Source organism: Cyprinodon tularosa, unplaced genomic scaffold (assembly GCF_016077235.1).
Source record: "Cyprinodon tularosa strain WSP-4 unplaced genomic scaffold, ASM1607723v1 ctg157, whole genome shotgun sequence".
Lineage (NCBI taxonomy): Eukaryota > Metazoa > Chordata > Actinopteri > Cyprinodontiformes > Cyprinodontidae > Cyprinodon > Cyprinodon tularosa.
This window is the reverse complement of record NW_024038405.1, coordinates 727,172-754,645: the sequence shown is the minus strand read 5'-3', so window position 1 is coordinate 754,645 and position 27,474 is coordinate 727,172. Positions and strand designations below refer to the sequence as shown.

Here is a 27,474-nt window from a genome sequence, read left to right as displayed (position 1 = left end):
ATTAGGACATTCTACCTGAGAGTATCAATGCTTCCACCCTCTGGTTTAACAGAGAACCACCACCAACATATGGCAACAACAATTCATGTTGTAGGGGTGGAAACAGGGGTGCCAATGGCCACCCCATCTAGCTACGCCCCTGTCTGAGCAGAACCGATTTCATGAGCAGAAAGACAAAAGTTTATTAAATATTTCATATCAAAGTGTATTCAGAATGGTCCAGATCTAAAATCTAGGAAGATATTAAGAAAAAAATTCAAAAGTTATTTTTTTTCCCAACACAATCTTGAGTTTGAGCTGTTTTCTAAGCATTACTGCCAGCTGGTAAAGACTCCCACCCAAAGACGTGCAGTAAAATGTGATTATCCATCTTAGTGAATGGGGCCTGAAGGCAAATAAAGGCCACACATATTTCTTAGAAATTGTAAGTGAATAACGAGAAAGGAAATCAGCAAATGATGGATCATTCTTCTTCCCGTTCATTATGAGATACTTTGTGTTGCTCTCTCAACATAAATAGGCTAAAAAAAGGTTTATTATGCTCTTTTCAACCTATAGCATATTTCTATTATATTCACGTTTCTTATACTGCACTGTTTATGTGCAATATGTGGGTGTGATTCAGCACAAATTTAGCCTAAAAACATTTGTGTTACAGTGCATCATACAACAGCATTAATAATAAAAAAAGTCCTCAGAGAAAGTTTTATCAAAGTTCATAAATATAAGATAAAAAAAAGATTTTTTTGTTAAATTTGTCTTTTAATTGAAAAATTCACTTTTTTTTTTAACTTACTGATAATTTTGAAGGTATTAAGAAAATTTTAATTAGACCTTTGAGAGCTTCAGCAAAGATTTAACTAAAGCACCCAAGAAACATCTGGTTAGCAAGCCTAACTGCCTCTTTAATATTTCTGCAATAAAGCTGCTTCCGCTGACCTACTGATGTTTAAATAGGCAAAAAGCATGATATCCTCCAGAATCAGCCATATGATAAAGACTTTATCTTCCTAATGTAAATTAATATTCAAATCTAATGGTATTTTGTAACAAAGAAAAAAGTGACTCAAGCTTAGAGTTTCAAACCCACATGTTTTAACCTCCATGCTACAGCTTTCTTTGTAAGAAACTTAATCTTCAGCTCTTTATTAAAATGCTTTAAAAAACTAAAATCAAAAGTAAATTATTCATATATATGACATATCATGAAAAAAGGGACAAAATCAAATTTTTGAATAAGATTTAATTTGCCATAAAATGTAAAGCCATGTTCCCTTTATCACAGTTTTTTTTATTACACAATTTACACTTGTGGAGTGTTGTAGTTTCTTAGTCAGTGTCAAAATATAAAGCATAAAAAAAGCTGCATTGAACAAACCAAGTCCAAAATCTTCTAATAGTGCGAATGCACAGTTAAAGGGTCGTCTACAATTTTAAAGAGGAAGCGAATCGGACAAAGTAACTACACAGGAACATATAAATCAAGTGACTGTCAACCTTAGTGTGTGATATCATTTATTGCACAAGCCTTTTTTTTTAATATAAACATCCTAAAATAACCCATAATATTATTAAAAACATAAATTATAGTTTAAGTAGAGATGGATTATAGAGGATTTGTGTATCCGTCAAAAAAAAAACAAAACTATTCCCTCGTACATTTGAATGAATTTTCACAAACTTCTCTCACACACACAAACACACATATACCCCAGAATGTGCTCACAAACACACAACTTTACACACAAACATAAAAAGACTTGATTCAGAGGGAAGGACTCCAAATAATCCATGGCAGCTTTCCCCATCAGCAGCATATCTTCATCATGAAGTTCTCAAAGCAAACAAAATCATCGTAACCAAGGCTGTGGAGAGACAAACATGACATTCATATTTAGCAAAAGGAAGATATGAGCTACCGAATATTAGTCATTGGGTTAATAACATGCTTACTATTGGTTTGGAGTCTTCTTTCTCCAAAACCTTTTGTGCTTGATCTGGAGAAAACTTGAGCATAGAAGTAATCACCTTAGCCATCGTCTGCAAAACAAAATGACATTTTCTGGTTTTAAGAAGAGAATTATCCACTTAAAAACAAAATGTACTCACTGCTACCTTTGACACATCACAAAATCCAATTATAGTTGCTCTGAGACAATAAAAGCCTAACAAGACAAAAGGAGAAGAATGAAAATGATCTCTATAATCAACTTCAGGCCCATCTGCCACTGAGCACGCATTTCCCCATAAATGCTGGAGATAATCAGAAACAGTGGTGCAGTGTAGGAAAGCTAACTGCTCCACTAACTCTAAACAAGGCCAGCAGGACATTAAATGGCAAATCTGCGTCATGCAGGATGCATGTGCTTGCAGGCAGCCTCTAGGACATCCTGCACACAAGAGGGCTGCCATGTAGTTTTAAAATGTAGGTGTTTGTTGAGAGGAGGGGAAAATAATTGCCGAGTTCAAGATCCTGTCATCTTAGCTAGAAAGATCGCTGTTCCTTCCGTTTCTGCATGATGGGAACACATTAACTCAATATCGCTCTGCAATACAGTTTAACCAATATTAGCTTATTTTCTGCAACTGTTATCATATATAATGTGAACTATAAAGGAAATCCCTTAAGAGTAAAAATAAATCAGCTGGATAATTAAACACAATCAAGAACTTCTGGTTATTCTATAGTAAGAGACAAAATATTAAGCACCAAGAACCTAAAGAAATGTTTGGATTTAATTTGGATCACTTTTAATCCAACGACATATGTAACCATATGTAACTATTAAGTAGCTGCCATGTTGAGAAATACAGTTTTTATAGCTAATGAAAGCAGGATTTTGTGTTGACTAACACTGAGTAGCACATGAGTATTAATTAAAACGGAAAAGGACACATGCTTTTTGAAACTTTATCTAAACTATAAACTTTATTTATTTAGATATATCCAACTATCTATTAACTTATCCTAATAAATTAAACCCAGAGTAACCAACTGCCATCTTTAGAAACAATAGATGCTGTGTGAGGTGAAATACTAACACTAAACAACTGTGTTGTAGGGATGCTTTTCTCCATCAGGGGAAGCTGGATGGAAAGATTTTAGCAAACATTTCACAGTTAAACACATTAAAAATGTCTCAATCCCTATAGGATTGAGCCATTTTTCAATAACAGTCTGTTTAAAGACAAAAGAGACATTCCCCAAAGGGTATGCAGCAGTAAATGAAGTCAAACAATTTTCAATTTAGACTCATGGTTTTAAAACCCAATTCTAAAAATTTCAGAAAAAAAAATAAAAATAAAAATCTACCATGATTTTAATTTGATTTTACGACATTTACTAATTTTTTGTTGGTCTGCCATAAAAAAAAAAAAAAATACTTCTTCAAATACATTGAAGCACATAGCTACAAGATAAAAAGAGTCAAATGCATAGAAAGTGCTCCCTGATCAGCTCGTTGGTGATAAATCAAGTTGCTAACACCTGCCCTTAAGTCAAAACTATTAGAAAATGCAACAATAAGTAAACAAGACAAACATGATTCGATTAGCATTATCAGCAAGTAATGGAGTTTGGTAACCTGATAAACCAGACTAAATGTGAGATTAAATGTGTAATTTAGTCTGGCTCCGAGGAATGAGACATCAGAAGATTGTTGATGTTGTTGATGTGAGCAACCCCTTGTCTTTCAAACCGCTATGTGCCTATTGGTCATCGCTCTGACCAATGAGCGCAAATGACTGTGACGTAAGTGAGACAGAAAGCTGGTTGGGGAGTGTAAACAGCCTGTCAGTAAAATAGCGAATACGCCCTTTTTTATTTATTTATTTATTGAAAAAAAAAAAAATAATATATATATATATATATATATGTATATAAGAGAAAAAAAAGAATACATCCTTCTTAAAAATAAAGAGTGTAGAGCCACTTCCTGCTCACGTTTCAACGAAAACCCCAAGTCTAAAACTGATTCCAAAGCTGAGTCAAACAAGAACTGTTCAATAGTTGTTGCTTTGTCTACATGCCCTAAAAACCCCGCCCGCTTTGCATTCAAAAATTCTAAACACATCTCTGCGTTGTGATTGGCCCGCCAGTTCTAGGGCCTGGGGCATTGATCGAGGCTTGACCACTCACAGGAAAAATTATTTTGGCTGCTGGCGGGTGGGGATAGTTCGCTGGGCTAGGAGTTTGGTAGTCGCATTTATTTAGACCTTCTATCAGCTGGACCTTTAAGGTAAGTTACAACATCTGGGTGGATAAATATAATGTGCAAAGAATTACTGCTGGTATCCAGCATCCGACTGACATGAGAGCAGAATTTAAACTGCTCTCTCAAATAATATTCATTTGGTTTTATACTGAAATAATTTCAATATAAAGACTTTTTCAGTGGGTGTATATCTGGGTGTTCAATGTGTTTTGTCAGAAACAATAAAGAACTCATAAAATAAAGGCTTACTTTTGTTTCCCGTCCCATCATGTATTCAAACAACACCTTCCTCAAGTACTCAATCTCTGTAGACTCTGACAGAGAATCTGGGGTTTTAATTCCAGGATCTGTAATGAGAAAAAAAGGGATTTGCATGGTTCAAATGGAGGAGCATGTTTTATAAAAAACAAACAAGAAAACAAACAAACAAATAAAACAAGGTCAATAAAAAGAAATAAATCTGCTATTACACATTTATCACCTTCCTATTATATAAAATTGAGCTCATCGCTCCATCTTGATTGAAAAAAGCCTCAAATGAAACTGCGTTGAAGAGTAAACCTCTACTTTTCAAATATTAAGTCTGTCACTTATATATGTGTATTTCTGAATTTTATTAATTAAATATTCCCCCCCTGAGCTACAATTGTTAATCAATAACCAGGACGGGGAAGGGCTAAATTTACAGTTTGGATGGATCTAGTCACAATTTAGCTGCAGCTTCAGCTTCAGCAGCTCTTCAATAAACAAAAACACTTACATGCTTTGTGCTTCAGAGCAACCATCATCGGATTTAATAAATGTCCTTGCATTTAGAATGAAAAAAGGGAAGAAGGCATCCAAACTACTCTTTGATCTCTGACACGGATTAAGGGGTCTCCGATAAATCCTGTAGCCTTTGTCCTCCTGACCTTTTCCTGCCCTTGGATGAGCTCACTACCCAACCAATCACTGCTTCATGAAACCAGTGATCAGCAGCCTAAGACCTCAGCTCTGGGTGCTCTAAACATACCTAATGGAGAACTTACAGAATAAAAGGAAGCTTGTAAATCTGCCAAACATATAGAAAATAAACTGATAGACATAATTTGTTTTCCTAATAAAGAAGACTTTAGAATAGTCTATACAGCAGTAAAGTTAAGCACACAGCCTGCAAAACCCATTATGTTTAAAAAGGTGGCTTCTTCACCACCCCCAAACTCCCTGTCAGCAGACCTTCTTTATTACACCAGCGGCCCTCCCTCAGTGTCTGCAAATACTGCCAAGTTTACGATAAACCAGAGAATACTGCAGACTTCTACCCAGTCAATTAAAGGCATACATTCAAGTTTATACAGACTACTCAACTATAATTCTTAACTTAAATAAAACTTCATTGCAAAGATGGTTTCTAGCAACAGACACATCATAAAGAAACTTGTTTCAGGGCTTTATATTCACAGCAAATATAGGCACATTTTGAGTGTGTGGATCCTGAAAATAACCGGAGTACTCCTAACAGTGGTCTGCACAGCATCAGTCACCCCTTCAATTACACTCATCAGCATAAATTATTTTTTCCAGATTGGGATGTTGGTGCAACTTTGAAGAAAAAAAAAAGTGGAGCTGAACTTTAATTAATGAATTAATTATTATTTAAGGGCAGATTTAATCTAATCTGCAATGGATCAAAATTATATAAACAATCTCAAATATACTCACCTTCACTAAGACTGTCAATACAATTCTTAATACACTACATAATTTCATCCACTTTGCATGATACATAGGTATTACTGGCAGGAAAAAGAAAACCAAACCCTTAAACCACCATGATACTACCACCCCCATGCCTAAAAGTTAGTTCAGAGTTCTGAGGTTCAAAATCTTTATCTAAACTCCTAACAACTCAATGTTTTATTTACAATATTTGCAGAAAGCTTTTGGTTCGTTAATCTGAGGAGTTTCAAATTTCAGAATTTCAAGGTTATTTTAGGACTAAAGGGCTTCTTTTTTAGTCGGAACATTTTCAGTAGATACTAATGTAATCTCACTTCACCACGGACGCTAGACTTACAGGAGGTCATGAAAGGCTTGAATAGAATTCGATTGTTATTTCTAAATACCCTAAAAAATGTTCCTTTCTTTAGAGCTGACAGTTTTTGGTCAGATACCTAACAGGGTGTTTGGTTCCAAAATGTTTCAATTTTGATTTAAGCTATAGATGAGAAACCAGGTCATTTAAAGCTACCATCAATACCGACAATTCATTGTTATGACATCATTATAAACTTTAGTGGATGTAAATACTGTAAAGTATTCCATCCATTTTATTGTATCTTTCTCATTGTTTATTCACTTTATTTCTGCTGGGATCATCTAAAGTGAAGTTGGAGCATAAAGTAGGAGTAATTGCTGATGCAAAGATTACCTTTGTATGTCCCCCCAAGATGAGTTACAACAGGACTGCGGTGGAGAAATTTGATCTTATCTTCAAGAGAGTTAATCTAACAGAAAGAAAGAAAAACATGAACAAGTTATTTTTGTGACCTTTAAGGGTTAATTTCTTTCAATCTGTTAGCTGGGATACAAGCTTTTAATGGCTATTAGGGGATGTTTATTGAAAAATGAAATCGGTGGGAGGTGTTGCTCCGATTGTTTACAGGGTTAAATCAAATGTAAACAGATGTGTTGAGCAATTAAATCGATGCAGCAGGAGAGCACTCTGTGTTTCTGCCGGAGGCCACAGGTTTCTGGGAACAGGCTCCTCTTTGGGTATCCCACTGCAGCGCTGACTCTTACCCTCTCAACAAACTCCTGCTCTTTCAGCCGAGCCTCGCTCAGGAGGGTCGTCTTCTCAGCGAGCTGAGCCTGCAATCAAAGCGACAGAGGATGAATGTCCTTCTGACAAGCAAGGGGAAAAATAAATAAACCTTTATTGTTTTTAAATTTCCACATTTAAAGTATATAATGCTTCTATAAACGATTACAGAAGGAGAACTGGAACTAGCATAATTACCTTTAGGTCCTCAGGGGTAACCTGTATAGGCAAAAAGAGGAGTCAGACATGTCATATAAATTATGAGATCAATAAATGAAAGTTTGTCTCTATTTTGAACCTTGGAGATATTAAAATTATCTGACATAATGAATCGTAAAATTATCAGTGGGCAAAACTGCAAAGCAAAATCAACTAGATGAGGAAAGGGTTCAGAAGAACACCGAAAAAGTAGAACCAGGACTGAACAGATTGATAGAAAGTCAGATGGATGAACTTAAGAGTCGAACAACAGATGACAAATGGATGGCTGGGTCTGAAATGAATGATGGACGGATATAAAATGGATGGATGGTGGTGTATAAATATTGTCTGGATAGAGGGATAGATATGTAATGTACAAATGAATGATGGATAACCTAATAATGGATTATTAATTGATGTATGGATGCACAGATCTTTACATCTGTCTGTGGTGAGGAAAGGCCTTCATTGGCACACATCCATCCAGTCCCAATGACTTCAACTGGGAAAAATGCAGCAGTCAGAGCAATATTATATCTGGTGTTTATTTTTGCTAAAAATATTTTTTCATGTAAGAAAAACCTCTGCACTGTTCTAACTGCACCTGGAGACATCTCTGTGGAGCCATTACTGGACACTTTCCAGTTAGCGTATAGAGCATCAGAGCATTCGGCAGTATAAATCTAAAGCTGGTGAGATAATAATTGAGACCAGAGAAGAGGCTGACTGCTGCCTCACAGGATCCGTTTCGTAAGGAAAGCATTCCTAAGCGATTCAAATGCAACCTTGCAGCATCCGGCGCCCTTTGGAGAGCAGCCACAAGACTGCAAAGAGACGCCATTCAAAGAGAAGGCAACTCTTGGACAGATTTCCTCTTTATTGAACTGCTATGCTATGCTCTTTAACCCATTTAGGCCGGGAAAGCATTACCGCATTTCTACCATTCAAGCCGGGGGTGCTGTTGCGTCATTCTACCATTGACGCCGGGAGAGCATATAAGTCAAGCAAGAAGAAAGACGTTTTTTTCAAGCAAACATGGAGGAGTTTGACAGAGAAGAGTTGTCGGAAGGCAGTGATTTTGAGGAGTGTGTCGGCTTTGATGACGGTATAGATGAAATGATGACTTTGAACGCGCTGAACCAATCGAACTACCACCGCAATGCACGGAGTGTTTTCAACCGCACACCTGGAGTGAAAGTTGATTTGCCTGCAGACGCCACACCGCTGCAGGCATTTGAGCATATTTTTAATGAAGAACTTTGGATGCATCTAGTTACCGAGACGAATAGGTACAGTGACCAAACAAACCAAACTCCAACAAGAGCAAAGATGGCAAAGTGGTCACCCGTGACTGTGACGGAGATGAAGACATTTATTGGGCTGTGTATGTAAACCTCTCTTCAGGACGCAGTTCCCCCAAAATATGTCCCGGGACAGATTTGTGGCCATCTGGAGGTAGGTTGTATGCAATTTATAACACAGACATATGCATTATTATGCATAATAATACTGTTAATAAGTAATCATCAGATAGTTATTTATGTAATGTTTGTTCTTTATTTTGAAAACGTTTTATATTGCACATTCTCAATGAAGACATGATCACATATGGAAAAAATAAAAGGTTGAATTTTTTTTTTTTTTGATTACTGCTTTTCACATTTTTTTTTTGGAAGAATTTCAAAGATAAAATATATTTTGAGTTCTATCTGCTACAGAAGCTGAGATATCAATAATTAAGGCGTTGACACAGTTGCTGAATTTACAGAAAAACTTCAGGTTTTAGGGGTATTTTTTAAAATCGGCCATAGGTTTTTAAGGTGTTTTTTCCAGGCGTTTTAGGCCTAAATGGGTTAACCTGAATTTGAACTTTCAATTTAATGTGCACTGAAATGCTTTTATTCAGAACTAAATTCGCGTATTTCAGCCTTTAGTCTTGGAGCTGAGAAAAAGAGTAACTTTATGTCACCATTAATGTTTATTGCAGCTCAAGAAAGGTGACTTATGATCTGAACAGAAAGGTTTTGTCTAAACCCCTTGTGGCATGTATATATAAGAGACTATATTGGCTGCAGCTATAAACCCTCCTATAACAGCACGAAGGTCCCTGATGCATCACTAGACTGTGACGCAGATGCTTGAAACCAGGTTTTACCTCTGAAGTGCTCTGGCAGCGTGACTGAAGCTCTTCTAGCTGTTTCTGAACCTGCCAAACTCTGTCTCCCATCTCCTCCTCTCGATCCTAAAAACAGATAAATAGTTACAGGAGTAGCAACTGAGGCACTTCCTGTTTGTTATCTTAACTTCACAATTCAACTATGTCAGCTGACCTTAGATTTCCCTCCGTTACATTGCCTTGCAAAAACTCCAACCCCGAAACTTTTCAAGATTTATTACTTTAAATGACAACTTTAATTAATTGAATTGGATAGACCAACACTAAGGAGTCCAGACTTGTGAAGAAAAAATAAATAAAAATGGTATTTAAAACCTCAATAGGAAGGAAGTCCAACAGAGTGTCTTCAGACATGATCTTGTTATTAAACCAAGTGTTTTGTATGCAGTGTAATAAGAGGGTGTTCTGTTAAGGCCTCAAAGTTTAACCTAATATTAAATAATCTCTGAAAATAAGACTCAAGACTGTTCTTAAGTAACTGGAAACATGACAGAGACAGAAACACAAATATAAAAAAGGTGGAGACAGAAAGATGGATAAATAAGATGCAGAGAGAAGCTGGCTGATCTTCCAGAGTTGTACCCATCCATGTGAATAAAGTTACAGTACAATCTTTGTGCTAAAAAATATTTTAGGGGATCGACATTTACCATCATACATTCAAGCTTATTTGTCACTCTAAAAACAAATGTGGCCTTTGAGAAACAGCAATGTTTGAAGTTTTCTAACCTACCTGTATAACCTGCTCATATTTTTGCACAGTTCTTTGCAGATCGTCGTCCTTCTGGGAAATCACCTTCCTCAGCTGGCTGGCCTCGTCTCTATGACCACTGATGAGCTCAGCTTCCACTGCCTGGGCCTTGGCTGGGTGCAGAAAAACAAGAATGCAGAGATAACGTATAAGTTTGAAGCTACCATAAGTTATAATTATGTTTTTTTACAAAAATGTTTTCACCAATTATCTTCAAAATTTTCTTGTACAATAACGTGATTTGATTGATTTCTATTTGATAAGTATTTGTCTGAAGCTGAAAGCATCTTGTTTTTGCTTTATTTAATCCCTGTAAACTTAATCTGATGAACAGTGGGGAAACTTGTGATACCTATGGTCTCCTTCACAGCAGAGTCGAGCTCCTTCTCCTTCAAAGCCATCTGTGAGTTGAACTCCCTCATAAGCTGCTTTATAGCAGAGTTGTGCTTCATTTCCACATCTTCCAGCTCCACCCTATAAAAGCAGACGGTGAAAATGCAGCTGGAAAAATAGCATCCAGCAACACATGGTGCATAAATACGGATAGAGACTTACTTTAGCCTTTTCTCATTCTCTTCCTGCAGCTCTTTCTTCAGATACTCCAGATCGTGTTCATGCTCCTTCCTCAGCTGTCTCATGTCCTTCTGTAACCTGGTAAAGTCCTTCTGGATCCTCTCTTTCTCGTTCTTCATATGGCTTAGTTTGCTTTTAAGAGTTTGCAAAGTCTGATCATCAACATCCTCCACTTCTGGCATAGGAGAGTGGTTAGCTACTTCATGTTCAATGGCGCTCATTGTTTGATTCAAGCTGCTACTCTCCACCTGGACTTCAGGCTCTGAAGAGTTCTGGACCTTACTAGAAAGCTGGCTGAGCTGAGCATCTCTTTCACTCATTTCATCTTTCAGACGATTTATTTCTGTGAGGAGGGTTTCATTTTGCTCTTCTGCTTCTTTTAGCTTTGCCTGGAGTTCATGCAGAGTCGTTTCAGTTTTTCTGAGCTCCACTTGCTGCGCGGCCTCCTTCTGAAGAGACATTAGCCTGTCTTCATATTCGACTCTCAGCTCTTCTAAAGATCTCTCTTTCTCAAGCCTCTCGTTACTCAGAATTTTCTCCTGCTCTTCTCTAACCCTGACAAGATCTTCTTCAAGCAATCTGTTTTTTTCCTCTAAGGTCTGCACTTGTTTTTTGTTCAAGGTCTCATTGCTCTTGTTTTCCTCCAGGCTACTCTGGAGAGACCTAATTGTCTGCTCCTTCTCCTCAAGCTGTGCTGTTAACTGTTTTCTGATCTGACTAATTTTCTGCTCCGCTTTCTTTTTCAACTCTGATATCTTCCGAGCGCTCTCTGCAGATAACCTCTCCTCAGTTCCTTTGAGACTCTCCTCCTTGCTCTTGTTAATCTCATCTTTCATCCTTTCAAATTCCTCTCTTTGATTCTCCAGTGCAAGTTTACACTTTTTGTTCTCCTCCTCAAGGGAGCTCAATTTTTCTACCATCTCTTGTTCTAAATTACCGTTTTGAGCACACTGCATTTGGACATGATGCAGCTGCTCCACCAACTCCTTCTTCTCGTTCTCCCTGCTGATATGCTGCTGTTTGAGCTCTGATGTGAGCTGCTCGCATTCTGTCTTCTTTAGGTCGAGCGTCTCCTGAAGCTCAGAAAGTCGGCTGATGCAGCTTTTAAGTTCTGATGTGAGGTCACTGACTTTCTGCTCTTTTTCACTCAACACTTGGTCCATCTCAGACTTGCTGATGGACTGATTGTCAATACTTGCCGACAACCTTTGCAGAGCTTCATTCTTTTCTGAGATTTCTTTCTCCAGCACTTCGAGCCTGTTCTGCAGAGCTTTAACAGTGTCTTCATTCTGGTTGCACTTTGCCTCGGCCTTCTTCTCCTGCTCCATCAGGCTTATCCTCAGCACCTCCGCCTGCTCCAATGCAGCCGTTCTCTCCTGCTCTAATCTGTCCATGCTCTCTTGTCTCTCCTTCTCGTACTGCTCCTTCAGCTTGTTTATGGCTTCCTCCTTGTCCTGCATGCTACTTGCAAGCTGATTTTTCAAGTCGGTGATAAGCAACTCATTTGTTTTCATGTTTTCTAACATGGTTCTGTTTGCTTCGCTCAGTTCCTCCATTTCCTGAAGCTGCTGGCTGACTGAAAGAGAGCTGCTCTCCTTCTCTTGAGTTAAGGCTTTGATATGCTCTTTGTGAACATCTACCTGAGCAGTCATGTGTTCTAATGAAATGCATAGATTCTTGTTCTCCTCTGTGTGCTGGAGGAGATTTTCCTCTAAAGTGCATATTCTATCCAACTTGGAACGGAAAATGCTTTGTAAGCGCCCCAGGCTCCCCTGACTGCACAGCAGTCTATCATTCAGCTCTTTAACGCGACATTCTACTCGCTGTTTGAGTTCATCAGAGGAATACTCTACTTTAGACTGAACCTCCTTACAATAATGGTCCATTTTGTCGATGATCATATCTAACTGCTGCTGGAATTCAGCTTCCTTCGCTTGCAGCTGTGCAGAAGTTTGCTCCATTTTACTCTCCATATCTTTAGTGTCTGTTGCTCTGGAAGTTTTCAGTGCTTGAAGCTGTTCCTCCGTTTCATTCAACTTATCAGACAGAGTCTTTAAACTTGCTTTACTTTCTTCTTCTGCAGTCTTCAGCTTATCTTGAAGGGCGTTTCTCTCATTCAGAGCCTGGTTCAGGTTCCTCTCCGTCGTCTCGATTTGCTCCTTTAGCAGTGCTTCTCCCTGAGTCAAACTTTCCAGTTTAACTGCTGCTTCATTAAGTTCTTCCTGCAGCTTCTGCACAGTAGTTTCACGGATTGCCAGGTCCTCCTTTAGATCTCTCAGTTCTTGCAGCACTTGTTGGTAGTCCGTCTGGTTTCTGCTGAGTTGCTGAGATGTTTCCTCCAGTTCCTGAGCTTTCTCTTGAAGGCTGAGTGAATGTTTCTCTGTTAGCTCTTCCTCCTGCAGGGCAAGTTTCTCTTGCCAACGATGCCCCAGTGCTTCCATCTCTTGCTTATGGGTTGTGTGCAGTTTCTCTAGCTCTTCTTTATGGTTTGCCTGCAGATCTGATACAGCACTGCTGAGGCCTTGTGAGCTCTTCTGAGCCATCTCCACAATTTTTTCTTGGATTTGCTGCTCTTTCTGCTGAAGTTCCACCTCCTTTTTTGCGAGTTCCTGCTTCATATTTTCTTCGTTTTGTTGTAGCTTTTTCTTGAAGCTCTCCTGCATTTCTTTGGCCTTTTGCTTTACCTTTTCCATCTTTGTTTCCTGTTTTTTCATCTTTGATTCCATCTCAGATATAGTGCTTTTTAGCTGGAGTTCATGAGCAGCTTTTTCATCATCCAGTTGTTTCTTAAGGCATCTTTGCTCTTCTAGGTGTTTTTGTTGCTCTGCTGCATATATTCTCTCCTTCTCTAAGAGCTTCTCTTTGATTTCTTCTAACTGATTCTGCATTTCTAGGAGCATCTTCTCTTTTTCCTGACATTTGTTGTTGGCAATTTCCAACTGATCCTTCAGCTCTGCCAAACTCTTCTGACACTGATCCAGATCCTCTGAGGCCTTATTTAACTGAGCATTTGATTCCTTCAAGCTTGTGTTTTCTTGCTGAGTTTGCAATAAACTCTGTTGCAGCTCTTCAATCTCCCTAATCTTTATTTCTAGATTTTTTGCAGTGGAATGTTCTTTCTCCTGTACTGTTTTCTCTCTAAGAAGAAGTTCTTCAACCTCTTTATCCTTTTCCCTCAGAACAATCTTCAATGCATTAAGCTCCTGTTTCAAAGTTTTCTCTACCCCTCCAATAGATTGCTCATGCTCATGTTTGATACTTTCAACCTCAGCACTGTGTTTTGACACCTGCTCTTGAAGCTTTTGCTCATATTCCTGTAGAGCTACCTTAGCGCTCTCTTGAGCTGCCACCAGCCTCTCTTCCAAACTTTGTTTACTGTTTAAAACCTCTGAAAGCTCAGCAGAAAGGGCCTCCAACTCTGACTGCTTCCCATCCAGTTTCTCCAAAGTCTTCAGGTTAATGTCTTCAACATGAGCCTGGAACTGTAGCTCCTTATCTTTTAGGAGGGTCTCCATTTCCGCTCTGTGTTTCTCCTTGATATCCTCTAAAGCAGCATTATGCTGCTGGATTAGAGCATCCTTCTCATTTTCTAGCAAATCCTGTTGTTTTGCTTTTAATCCGGCGATTTGCTCTTCATGGTTATTCTTCAGCTCTTCCAACTGAATGGAAAGTTGTTGAGACAAACTGGATTCATCTTGGGAGATATTGCTAACAGAGCTTTCCATCTCCAAAATCCTCTGCAATCACATTTATTGCAGGAAGTCAGATCAAATAGTCAGATCATTTCAAGAAGGTATTAGGTATGCAGCTATTGGTTATTTTGGTGTTTGATTATTATGGTCTTTATTTTTGAATTAATCAAAAAATAAATTTTTAATAAAGTAGCATTTCTCAATAAACCGAAGTATCAAAGTTTGAAAAAACAAAATGATTTAATGAACTGTAAATAGCAAAAATAAAAACCCAGTTTAAGTTTAAAAACATTGCAAAGACATTATGTCAATTCATTCCTTTGATTTCATAATCAATTGAACGAATAATAATCTGGCAGCAAAAGCTGCCTTATAGGACTTTTTCTCTTTTTATTTTACAAAATAAAAACTGGGCACATGTCATGTTTTAGAGTAAACTTTGTATTTAGCATAATGTCAAAAGCCATTTCATTTACTGATAAATTAAAGGAAAGGACTCTTAATACTACTTTATTAAAATATGATATTCAATTTTATACAAAATTGTTTTGAAAGTTTAAACTTTTAATGTCAATGTCTTAAAGTTTTTTTGTTGTTTTTTTTCACCTAAAGTTAAAATTAAACACTTAAAATAAGAAAAGCATAACTCACTGTTCTGGCAGCCTCCAGCTCCAGCTGTATCTCCTTCACTTTATTATCAGCTTCCATTCTAATAGCGGTCTTCTGTAACTCTGCATCCTCCATTGCCAGAGAGGCCTGCTGTTCTTGTTCCTTAGATAACTGCTCAAACTCCACTTTACATTGCTCCTGGGAAACAGAATCATTTGACATTTAGATCTTTCTTAGGTCTGTTCACATTATGATGCTTCAATTATAAATAAAGAAAGTGGCACCAACCACTGCTTTGCTGATTCTTTCCTTTATTTCCTCTTCTTTAGCAGCTAAAGCTTCGCTGTGGGCTTTTTCCAAATTAGCTACAGTTTCCTCTGAAGATTTCTGAAATTAATTATAAAATTAACATGCCTTCATAGAAACAAGATGATGATTTTTTAGAGGAGCAAAATATTAAAAAACATAGAAACATTGAAAAAAGTTCTAACATTAAATAAACCAACGACCTCCTTCAGGAGAAAGATAAAATCATGACTACTCAGCAGAAGTTACTTTCTGACCTTCATTATTGCAACAACTTCCTGTTTAACTCTTGTGAGCTCCTGCTGAAGATTCTTCCTTTCCTCCTCACTTGTCCTTTCTACTTCTTTTACTCTCTCCTCAAGCTGGACTTGCAGCTGTTTTCTGGCCTCCTCTGCCCTCTGAGCCTCACCCAGAGCCCGTTCTAGCTCTTCAAAAGCTTCAGGACATGAACAACTGTTACCATTTAAAGCGGTACAATGTTGTATGATTTCAAACTTGATTTGCCCTAACCTGATTTCTCAGCCTTTTCCTTCTGCTCTTGTAATTCCTCCTTCTGGGTTACAGCCTGCTGGAGTCTGGAGCGTAACTGTGCAACCTCCTCTTCTTTCATTTCCAGAGTCTCGTGCATCTGCCGCTTGGTTTCAGCGATAACCATTCCCTGGGAAAAATGTTAAACTAAATTAACATATGTAGTGATATGCAATGATGCAACCCAATTATCAACCAACCAAAATAAGCTTGATGACTCTGACTGATATTTTTCTTTCAGAGTATGACTGCACATCAGTACTTAGGAAAAACATCACCAGTGCATCTTCAAATACAACCATAATAATAAAAAACGTTTACTAATGCTTCGAGTATGTCTGCAATTTTACACCCAAGTTAAGCTGTTAATAGCATTTGACATCCACAATGCATCACATTGCATGCCTGAGTGCTTCAACTCCCTGTAGAGCAGAGGTCAAAGATTAAGAGAAACAATATGGTGGATCACTGTGTCCAACCTATTCAGCCAATGACTGAGGAAAAACAACATACTTAAGCTACAAGCCCTTTAATCAAGATGTAAAAAAGTAAAAGCTTCTCACCCACCTTGTCCTGCTCCAGTTGCTCAATAAGATTTTTGGCATCCCGTAGCTGAGTGATCAACTTAGTCTTTTCTGTAGTATGCACATCCTTTGAACATAAAACATTGGACAGTTGAATAGATCAATATAGAGCACCAGCATAACTAAGAGCTCTTCAGTCCAACTCATTTTCTGTATAGGTTCTGATCAGAGAACTTTAAAATAAGATGTTTTCTGCACCTCCAAGGTTGGCTCACCCACAAACCAGCTAACACAAGCCCAGCTAAACCGACAACTTAACCAAAATTACAGCACAGAGTCCACATGTGGTAACCATGTCTCTGTGCGACCACAGATTTACAAGTGATTACAGTAGAGGAGGCTTAGTGGACTTGAGCTGCTACAGGCCTACATGGCCTTTCCATTAAATATCAGAGAACAGGACATCTAAAAGGGCTTTAATCTGTAAAATATGTTCTAGTCTAGCTGCTTCAGAAGGCATTACACCTGTTAAACTTTCCTTTCCAAAAAATAAAAAAAAAACTGCTCAGAGAATGGACCGGGAAAACCATGGAAATAAATGAGATCTAAACGACCTGCGGCAGCAGACTGGCCGTCTATCAGGACAGTGTGTTTTCCAGCTGTAAACAGCTGCTATCATATGCTGCAGAACATGATGGTAGATATGGAGAAGAAACAGAAGTCAAACATACCACTGAAGCAAAATGTTTTGAGTTTAATGAAAACAATTGTTCAGTTATGTCAAGCTGACATGACACGACCCCTCGCCATGGACCCTGGCCAGAGAATCTGGATGTTTGGACACGGAGTACCACAGCTATCCACTGTGTCACTGAGATAATGGAGTCACATTCTCACTGAACCGAAAAGACTCTGGCAGACATTTTGAAGCATGAAATTCATTACCCCAACACAGCTTTGTCATTTGAAGCCATATCCTCATTTAAATAACTGCAATTTTTTTATAGAGACCTAAAATATAGTTAAAAACGATCAATAAAAAAATCTTTTTAAAACAACAAAGTATTTGAAAACATGCAGCTGTTTATGAACTTCATAGCTCTGTTTGACTTAAAACAATGTGAGTAATTTGTACTTGAATTGTACTGCTTTAAAACTCAGTTTGAGCACCTTTATTTTCTCCAACTCCTGAAGTCTCTCCTGCAGCTGCAGCTGCAGAGCCTCGTTCTCACTGCTCAGCTGTATGCTCCGCTCCTTGTGTGTCCGCATCACTTCCTTGCACTTGTGTAGCAGGTTTTCTTGCCTCTTAACCCTTTTCTGAAGATCCTCCATGAGTTTGGCTGGATCACTGTTGCCCTCTACTGCTCAGAGAAACCAAATGCACCAGTCAAACACACAAAAAAAGAGGGTACCTAACCTTAATGAAGAAGTTTGATCAGAAAATTTCAAACACTGCAAACATTATCGAAAAATAAGTAGAATTTTTTTAAAATAAGATAATTATCCCTTAATTTGAGTAGGTAAATAAGATGATCTGCCAATGGAATTAATATTCCATTGGCAGAGTAGTATTATTAGTAGTATTAGTGAATTGTCTTGTTCCATTGGCAGAGTCTCACTTACCTGCTTAATTCAAGACTAAATGCACTTGTTTTAAGAAAAACATACTCACTCATTAGATACTTAAATTTACATTTTGTGCAGGGATGAAAGCTCAAAGACCTTCACAGGTGGACTATATTTACTAAAGAGGTGAGAGATCTATCAAGAGTCTGCTTACCCTCATGTGTCTCTGATTCCACTCCTTGTTCTTTTGATGGGCTTTCAGCAGCAGAGGTAGAATCTGAAGCCGCTTCAGCCTCAGAAGGAAGAGGCTCGTCAGAAACTCCTTTAACTCGTTTTTTCAATAAGGCCACCTTTCAGAGAGAAAAATAAACAACAATCTTCAACATGTTGATTATTCTTGTTTTATGGTCATTGCTTCATTTCGTGTGCAGAAAAATTATAACAACTTTGCAAAATCTGTTTGCAATAACTTGGCAAGTTTTAGGTTCAATTTTGAGTTTAAAAAACACTTTCAAAAACCTGATTAATATATATTAAAACTGTTATCCTAGAATGAAAATATTCCTGTTAACTGTATGTTTCATAGGTTCCTCACCTGTGTTTGAAGGACACTGATCATCTGGTCCTTCTCCTCCAGTGCAGCATCAAACTCATCCTGCAGGTGTTTCTTGGCCTGCTGGTCCATTTGTAGCTCCTAAAAACAAAGACACAGAAATAGCAAAGTTAACTTAGCTGTGCAACTTCTGTGATTATTAGATAGACATTAGCCATTTAAAGCAGAAGTACCTCACGTAGCTCCCCTATCCTGCGTAGTGCTTTATCTTGACTCTGACTGAGGATGGCCTGCGTAGAGGACAAACAAAACTTCTGAATCGTTTCAAAAAACATACAAGAATGATTTAAAACTGTATTGAAGTTGAACATACCTGTGTTTTCTCTTTTTCTCGATGCACTGTGCGGTATGCAGTCACCAGCTACACAACAAAGAAATGGGCACAAAAAGAAAGATTACTTTCCTATTCATGCTTAGGATTTTCATTCTCCTTGGAGCCAGTCCTGTGTCTCACCTCAGAGTACTTTCCTCTGTACTTCCCTAAACTCCTCTCCACCTGAAGCAGCCGGTGCACCAACTGCTCTTTAGAAAGAGCCTCTGCGCTCCCTGGTGGCTCCTCAGCTTCGCTTTCGATATCTGAGGGAGGGTCATACGCTGGGGCCCCCGAGGGCTCATGTTCTCCCAAAGGTGTCAGGGAGTCATGTGAGGGGCTCCGAACCAGGTTTTCTTTAGATGAGGAGCGAAACAGATTTTCAGCCCGACTGGCACCGCTACGAATCAGTGACTCCATTGAAGGAACTTTCAGCTGCAGTTTCTGCGCAAACGATTGTGCCTGCGACTCCTCTCTCTGCTGACAGCATGAAAGGGAAAACATTAGGGGGCGTGTGACACAATTTCTGTAATAAGCTGAAAGTCATGGAGGACATATAAACATACATGAGGAGAAGCACTGTCATCTCCATTGATGCTACCTCTGGGAGATCGTCCAAGTCCTTTGGAGGCAGTCTGAAGGATATAAACACATGATCAGAAAGGAAGAAGCCGTGACAGTGAACCTGGGCCAATTAGTCATCCACACCCAGCGTGGCTCTCCCTGATTACTCTGAAGGGAGCAATATTAGTATTGCTGGGAGCAATGCAGGGGCAATGGGTACCCTCATGCAATTTGGAAAAACAGAGGGGTTAAATACAAAAAAGAAGGCATCTCTACTGTAAAAGAAACTAAAACAAAGGGTTAAAACAGTACTATAGAGAGCAGCCATGAGCTCAGACAGACAGTTAAAGTCAGGTAGGAGGGCTGGTATTTGAATTAGAGATGCTTGGCAGTGCTGTGTGAAGCTGTATTAGAATATTACAAAGGCAAAACAGAAGGAGGTGAATATATAGCAGCCTAGTTGGTTTGATCGATTTGTTATCAGCTTCATAGAAAGCAACCATTCTCCTCACTTGTCCAGCTCCTAAATACCCCTTCTTCTATAGGTTACAAAGCAAATAAATGCATTTTCTTTCTTTATTTGTGTTTATTTACCTTCTCACTTATTAAGAAATATGTGGTAGGGAAAAATACATATATATTTCAGTTTTAAATGGTTTATCAGACCAAAGCTCTGCTTAAAAAAAAAGCAAAAATATCTAAATTAAAGATGGATAAAGTTTTAGGTGAGCTGCTACTAAAGTTTCTAAACAGTAAATATCCCACATGCAGTAACACTCTTTCTTGGCATTTTTACTTTGTATAAATTCCGATTCATTAGTCCAAGGGTGCTTAAGCATTCTTAAACCATTCTCAAAAACATGGAAGCAGTTTATGTCGACTATTTTATGAGCCTTTAAGCCAATATCGTGTTTGCACTGGGCGGTTATTTTCACAGAGGCTGATGATTAATTACACACAAATGTTTGTAGTGGGTGGTGCACCTTTGCAGATGTTCCTGTGGGAAACGTGTACTTAGAGCAGATCATGATAGGATTTTCTGGATTGAGAAACAACTAGGTTTATTTTTAAAGATACAGTATGTTGTGTGGTGGATCGACTGCACTGCAGAGGTACTGATGGTGTCTTCAATAATAGGAAAGTTTTATTTGGAGGTCAGTATCAGTGTTTATGGTGATCTGATTGATGCAGATACATATTAGATTTATAGTAGGCAAAAAAAGATGATAAAACCATTTTTTTATGTTACATTTACCATTTTAACTTAAAACTCATCTTAGATTTATAGTAGGCAAAAAAAGATGATAAAACCATTTTTTTATGTTACATTTACCATTTTAACTCAAAACTCAGCTTCAGAAATCATAAAAGCAAGGCCTTTGACGGGCTTCAAAGGATGTCTCTCAAAGGGAGGGGCTTTTTTGGAGGTTTTAGACGTAAAACAATCCAGGTTTGAAATTTAGGGGAAATTAAGCCACACAAAACACGGAATACAAAATTCTTGTGAGCAGACATTTAAGGCACAATTTGTATCACTATATTAAACAAGATTACAGGGGAATAGATTACGAAACAAAATTTAACTGCACTAATTAGGAGATTGCTTTAAAATATTTTAGTATTAAATGTTCACACACTGAGGTGTTCGCTGCCCTTTCATGCTATTATTGTGTATAACTGAAGAAAATCAATTAATCTATCTTTTAGTTTAAAAAAAATTATAATTAAAACCACATCACTAAAGCATACACCATAGAAGTACTCTGAAATTCTCTGTTACCAAGCAGAAAGTCAATTTAAAGTTAACCCTCTGAGGCATTATGGTCATTTGGAAGAACAAACATAAAAAAAAAACTATAAAAATGTTCTGTAGTGCAAACCGTTTAATGGTCAACTGGAAGTGATTTAGAAATCAACATTATGTGAAGACATAATGTTGAAGAAACATGATAGAAATTATGAGATGAATTGAATTGATAGCTGCAGCTATGCACCATATATAAATGCTCTGAACTTCCATATCAATGTGTTTTTTTTTTCTCACACACTGTTCACATTTGATCACTACTGCCCTTTAAGAAATGGAAATTGCATGAAAGCTATACAAAATTAAATTTTGTTTTATACACTCTGTGTATACAAAATGACAGTAAAAGTTGTCTAAGTCCAAGCGGTCACTGCACAACATCCAAACTCAGACTACTGGCTTCTTATCTGCAGAATTAAAATCATCTCATCAGAAGGGCAAAATGGCAATTATCTATCAAATATACAGACTTATTCTAAACAATTACAAAACAGTTCATTGGAAAGAAGAAAAAGGTTGTTTTGTCTTTTTTTTTTTTTTTCCTAAAATATGCCTATGCATCAAATTTGAGCACTTAATAGAGTTTCAATGCAGGGCTTTCTTCACTGGAGTAAACATCAGTGACGTTACTATAAATTATTACTATAAATTATTTCACAAATTCGATAGTAAAATTACTATCGAATTTGTGAAACATCTTATGTTTTGTTTTTTTGGTTAACATGTCCTACATCTGTTTATAAATTGTACAGATTGTGCAAGCATTTTTTCTGGGTTATGATCTAAGGGGATAAAAAGAAATTAGACATCATTATGACTGACCTCAAATTTGGATCAGCCAGTAAAAAAATGGGGAGAACTGCTTGTTCCAGGGCTATTGATTTAAACCCCAGGGGGAACAACCAATCACCTGGTAGGAGCGGGCACAGGGATGGCAAATGATTGACCAGGGGTGGCCAATGAACACAGTAACATCCCTGACACCAACAGGTCACTCTGAAATCCAAACCATGAAAATCTTTCAGAAACGGGTCTACCCGCCGGTTATGTAAGTCATCAGCAGAGAAAGACATCCGTTTATCGAAATTTTTGAGAACAGTTTAACATTTTGTTATTTGTCTTTTTTTAATAAGTAAATAAAAACCTGTTTTACAGGTAGTGCACGTTTGATGTGTCATGTCACCGCTTCTCCTTATATCGACAATCAAAGGCAGAAAATCTAAAGAAAAATTCTAAAATCAACCAGAATTGAAAGCAATATTTTTCTAAATGTGTCTTCTAAACAGACAAGTCTTCAGAGGCAGTTGGTACTAAACCTACTGCTGGGAATCTGTTTACACTGTACACAATGAGATAGAGTTCACATCTATGTAGCCTGGAGACTGTTTGTCTGCCTACCAAACAAGTAATGTTCAATACTGAAACACTGTGAGCCATTCAGGAAGAGACAGGTCTTCTTACCCATAATGGACATAACACAAGTGTTTTGCATATAATCTGTAGTTTTATTTTTAATAGCAGCTCATGAATCATGCTAAATAGAAATCATTATTAGTGGTTTAGAACCAAATTTGACTTCTTTGTGTTGTAAACTCAAAATGTAATCTGTAATGTTTCTCCACCTGAAATCATATAAACTTTAAGGCACTAAATCAAACAGAACCTACTGGGTTTGTTTATTTGGAAGAGATTTGTTTAATTTAATTTATTGACCTCTACAGGAAATCTAAATTTTCCAAATAAACAGACCTGGAGATTGGGGACAAAGGCCACAAGGCAAATTTAGCAGGATGTTAGGAAGGCCTAAAAAAAACAAGCAGCTAAATGTACTAAAAAACAAAGAAGGGGTTCTTAATTTTTTTGCCAGGTAAAGACAACTGAAAGGTTCGGGCAATGACAAAAACAGGACACAACGCACAGAAGAACCTATCCCACAATACAAACCACAACTCCCATTAGATGCAGGACCGGGTTACTGTGTTAGATGCCTTCTTATTGCTAAGTCCAAAAGGAAACGGGACCAGGGAACAAGCTGTCCCTACTCGAGACACAGTCCTCTAACGATTCCCCAAACGCGCAGAAGACGGGAGGAAGGAACGGGACAGGAAGAGGAGAAGGAGAAGCAGGAGGACGAGGCAGGAAGTGAGGACAAACTCACCACACTGGCTACCTGGGCCGTTTTGGGTCGATTTGAATGGTCCAGAGCAAAGATAGTATACTCAGAGAGAAAAGCGGGCTCTGCTATCATCCCGGCCAGCATCTGACCCCGTCAGTGCAGAGTCGGGACGAAAGGTGGGGAAAGGAGAGGAACACAGAGAGCAATGAGAAAAAAACAACACCATGAAAGTGAAATAGTGCTGAGGGAGTGGAGGGAGGGTGGGGGGTCTAGCAAGGCTGTCCAAAAGTAAGCTGGTCAAGTGTGGTAAAGATGGATGGGAGAGAGAAAGCAGAGAGTGAGATACAGAGAGACAAGACATGAGCTGGAAGAAAAATAAGAAAAAGCTGAAAAGTGAAAGACTTCATTAACATCAATGAATCATGATCAACAGTTTGACATCTCTTTACAATTTCATTTATACTAAGAAAACTGATTCCAGTGACCAAATAAACAAAGGAGACAAAGATGTCAAAGTGTTACAGAACCATGAGATGGGAAAAAAGATGTGATGCCACCAGAACCTTTGTTTGCTGATACTAGGGTATAAATACATCATTATATTTCCCCTAAAGGCAGAACCTAGTGCATAAATATTCACCTAAAAAGACATTCTCCTGTTCTATTATGCGTTATGTCCGTAAATAATATGTAATTGATTTATTTGCACTGCACCAACGCTAGTTTTAAATGAAAAATTTAAAAGATAAATATTTCAAGACTCGACATTTACATTTTAGCACGTCAGGAGATACACCAACCATATGCTGCATCATCTTGCAGTCATAGCCAGTACGCCTCTGGACGCCCAAAGTGCTTCTGATTTATCTAAAAATACTTCCACAGACTAGCCCAGATCTGCTGGAGCAAAACAACCAGTTTCCAGAAAAACACTGAAAGGAAGGTACATAAATTATTCATAAACACTAAAACACAGGCTGCTGTCCTTAATTAAACCCAGTGTTTTATAACATATTGCTGTCTTGTTCACCTTCCCTTTGCAGAGGAATCAGCAGGATGTGTTGGTGTGTTACTGGGGTAGCAATAAGCAAAACACATTACAGATTTGTTTTAGGGATTCAGAGACAATAATTTAGACAGAAAATCAGTGCATAAGCGGAGTCGTTGCTCACCGTTTCGACACAAATAATGCATATTCATTGCAGACAAACATATTAAAAGACCGGCTCCATGCTCACCTGTCTGTCACTGGGGAAGGGTGAGCCGTCATGATGGAGAGGGAGGGTCTGACTGCCGCGTCGGTCTCCACTGCCTGTCTGCTAGGATAGATTGATCTGTTTTTAGGATCTTCAGTTTTAAAATAATGTTACAAACCCATAATTTCACATATTAATATCAAACTTTTAGCTACTGAATAAAGTCTTAATTATTATCTACCTCATTTTGTGATTTTCTTCAATTTGTAGTAAAAACATGCTAGGTTATACAGATATTGAACTGCAAAAAGCACAGACGAGAATAACTTGGGTGCAGATATATATAGTAAAACTCTTTGCTTTTTAAACATAAACTAAAACAAACCCAAAATAAAGACAATCCAGCCAAGTGTAACAATAAAGAATCCATAACCATAACCATATGTCTGAGCTCCACCTGTCGTCCAACAATACTACTTTGATGTCAACAAAATTAGATTTCTGCTAAAGGGGACATTTGTTTGCAGACCTCCAATAACTGTATAGCCCATTTTGATTATAGATACAGGATAATTATACAATCAGAAATCCCCGTTTTAGATAACTTATGGATCCTATTGAACAAGTATTCAGTAAGATCACAGGGCTGTTTGTGCTTTTAGAACATTAGATTGTGGAACCAGGTGGTGACAGGAGCACATGTGTGAAAGTGTTGAGCATCCAACAAAAACAGAGTCACAATCCTTATGCTGGAAATACACATTCATTCTATTCCACACTGTTCTCCAGCTTCCTTATTCTGTTAGTAACATCAAACTGTTGACGATTGTTATGAAATAACGGATTACCTGTTTTGTATTTTAACTAACACAACCCTCGGTCTATCTCCTGAGGTGGATGTTGTTACTGACAGACTCATAAAGAGCAATTTTCTGTATTGATTAATCGATTAAAAATGAAGTCAGAGAAAACTCCCAAAAATATAAGAATAGATTTAAAACTAGAAATGGACAGATCCGATATTAATACCCGACTCTGTCCTAAACCTGAAGAAAATTATAGGTCAGGTATCGACGAAATGTGCCTGATCCACAGGAACAGATGTATTCAGTCTGGTTCTATAGGACATTTAATTTAGGTTAAAAATTGCTTAATCAGTAAAAATGTATTTGTTTTAATAGATACAGTCAATTGGAAAACTTATAATTGCAAATTTGTTTTCAGGATGCTGTTGTTTTTTTTTTAAAGATGATTTAATGTTTTAAAGACTTTCTTTTCTGACCTTATACTAAACTCAAGTTAGCTTTAGGATACTCATTCGAATATTGATATATATCAATGTTTATAGAGACTTTAAAAAAAATAAAAAATTAAGAAAAATAAAGAAAACAAAGCTCTGGTATAGGAACAGTATCTATAGGTCTCCTAAATTGAGTATCAGATTTAGAAAAGAGGAAAAATGTGGATCGATGTATTCCTATTTAAAACACTATCATATCAACACGTTAAGATGGGCCTCTGGCTTAATAACCTTATGACACTTACCATTGAAGTTACAAAGAAAGTAATAGCAAAAACTTACAAAACAAAGAGATTTAAAAGTACTATTTTCACATGTTATGATTTTAACTAATCATTACAGATAAGTAAAAAACGAATTAAAAGTCAGACCACCTGAGGTGAGTCTTTAATGTAGGGCAAAGTGCAAAAACCTTCAACCTTCATTCTGCAAAATCCTAACAAGCTGCACAAGTCACACCTAACCTGTCAACGTGTTTAGTGAGATTTAAAGCTTGTATGTGCTCTAAAAAGCATTCATGGTTCATTCCTTATGCCATTTTCTACTTTCCAGGACAACCAGAAATACCAGTTCAAGTTTTCTATCAACTATCCATTTCAACTACAAACAGCTAACCTAGAAGAATAGCTTAGCATAGTGCTAAATATTTCACTTCCAAGTTTATTGAAGTTGATTTAATGTAAAGTTATTTAGATTGAACGTGACACAAGGTTCCCTTCAAGTCACAAACTCCTTTTCTGTAAGAGTTTATGAGCTGACATCCTAGCAATAACACAAACAGATGTTAGCTAAGTTAGCTCAACTAACCTGGGCCTGCTGCTGTCCTGTCTGCAAATTCCTCTGCGGAGACTGCTCCTCGTTTATCTTCTGCTTAAGTTTCTTAAACATTTTATCACGCAACCGGCAAGTGGATGGGACACTTTAACTATACGTCAGTAAATTGGTTTTATTTTCAGCCCGTTATCCAGTCTTCGGGGCCTCGACTTCCCTGTTCGCATCAGCAGGTAACAACGTCTTCTGCGCATGCGCGGCCAACGTGGAAGAAAGCTGGATGTCCAGATTTAAAGTGCCAGTCCGGCCTAAATGTAAACAGTGCATTCACACACGCTCTATTTTGTACAAAGATGTACTAAGTTGATATTAATGACATTTTTTTTGTATTTTATGTATATATGTATTTATTTATAGGATTTTGGATTTTATAGCTATTTTGCCAGCATTTAAATGTTCTGGTTAGATGACACCTAGAATTAAATGTTTTGGCCTGTGCACATAATGCAATGCATGGATTAAAAAACAACACAGCACATAGCCCTTCATATACAACTTTCCTATCTTTTTTCTAGCATGGAAACTGAACAGACTTTATGCGAAGTGTACAATGGAGCAAAAAAACCTAGAAGAGGTCAAGCCTCAAAATATTTAAGACTGGAGGATCACCTTAGAGGAGAACAGTGACTAAAGTATTTAATCAGTGCAATGGTTCTGCTGGAGGTTTCTTCCTGTTAAAAGGGAGTTATTCCTCTCCACGGTCGCTACAAGCATGCTTAGTGTGAGGGATTGCATTTGAGTCAATCCAATCAACTGGTTTTCCTTAGATAGAAAACTGTGAATCAGTTTGACTGATC

At 37.7% G+C, this 27,474-nt stretch overlaps 1 protein-coding gene across 8 annotated transcripts; it reads right to left on the bottom strand.

The window, feature by feature from the left end:
• Positions 1-1,498: 1,498 nt before the first annotated feature.
• golga4 (golgin A4) lies at positions 1,499-26,875 on the bottom strand. Of its 8 annotated transcripts, none has more exons than XM_038280139.1 (25): positions 26,654-26,875; positions 24,589-24,669; positions 23,393-23,494; positions 19,430-19,498; positions 19,008-19,343; positions 18,867-18,914; positions 18,727-18,783; positions 18,536-18,634; positions 18,155-18,290; positions 17,545-17,735; positions 16,418-16,501; positions 15,833-15,980; positions 15,580-15,758; positions 15,305-15,403; positions 15,059-15,214; positions 10,698-14,452; positions 10,495-10,616; positions 10,125-10,255; positions 9,371-9,457; positions 7,213-7,233; positions 6,996-7,064; positions 6,625-6,700; positions 4,464-4,561; positions 1,954-2,040; positions 1,499-1,865 (listed from the first exon to the last, which is right to left on the bottom strand). In XM_038280139.1, the coding sequence occupies exons 1-25, from the start codon at positions 26,732-26,734 to the stop codon at positions 1,851-1,853; spliced, it is 6,327 nt and encodes a 2,108-aa protein (XP_038136067.1). In that variant the 5' UTR covers positions 26,735-26,875; the 3' UTR covers positions 1,499-1,850. The 8 variants fall into 8 exon arrangements, with proteins under 8 accessions (XP_038136067.1, XP_038136068.1, XP_038136069.1 ...); XM_038280140.1 differs by having other exon boundaries at positions 19,008-19,340; XM_038280141.1 differs by having other exon boundaries at positions 24,589-24,666.
• Between the last annotated feature and the right edge of the window lie 599 nt (positions 26,876-27,474).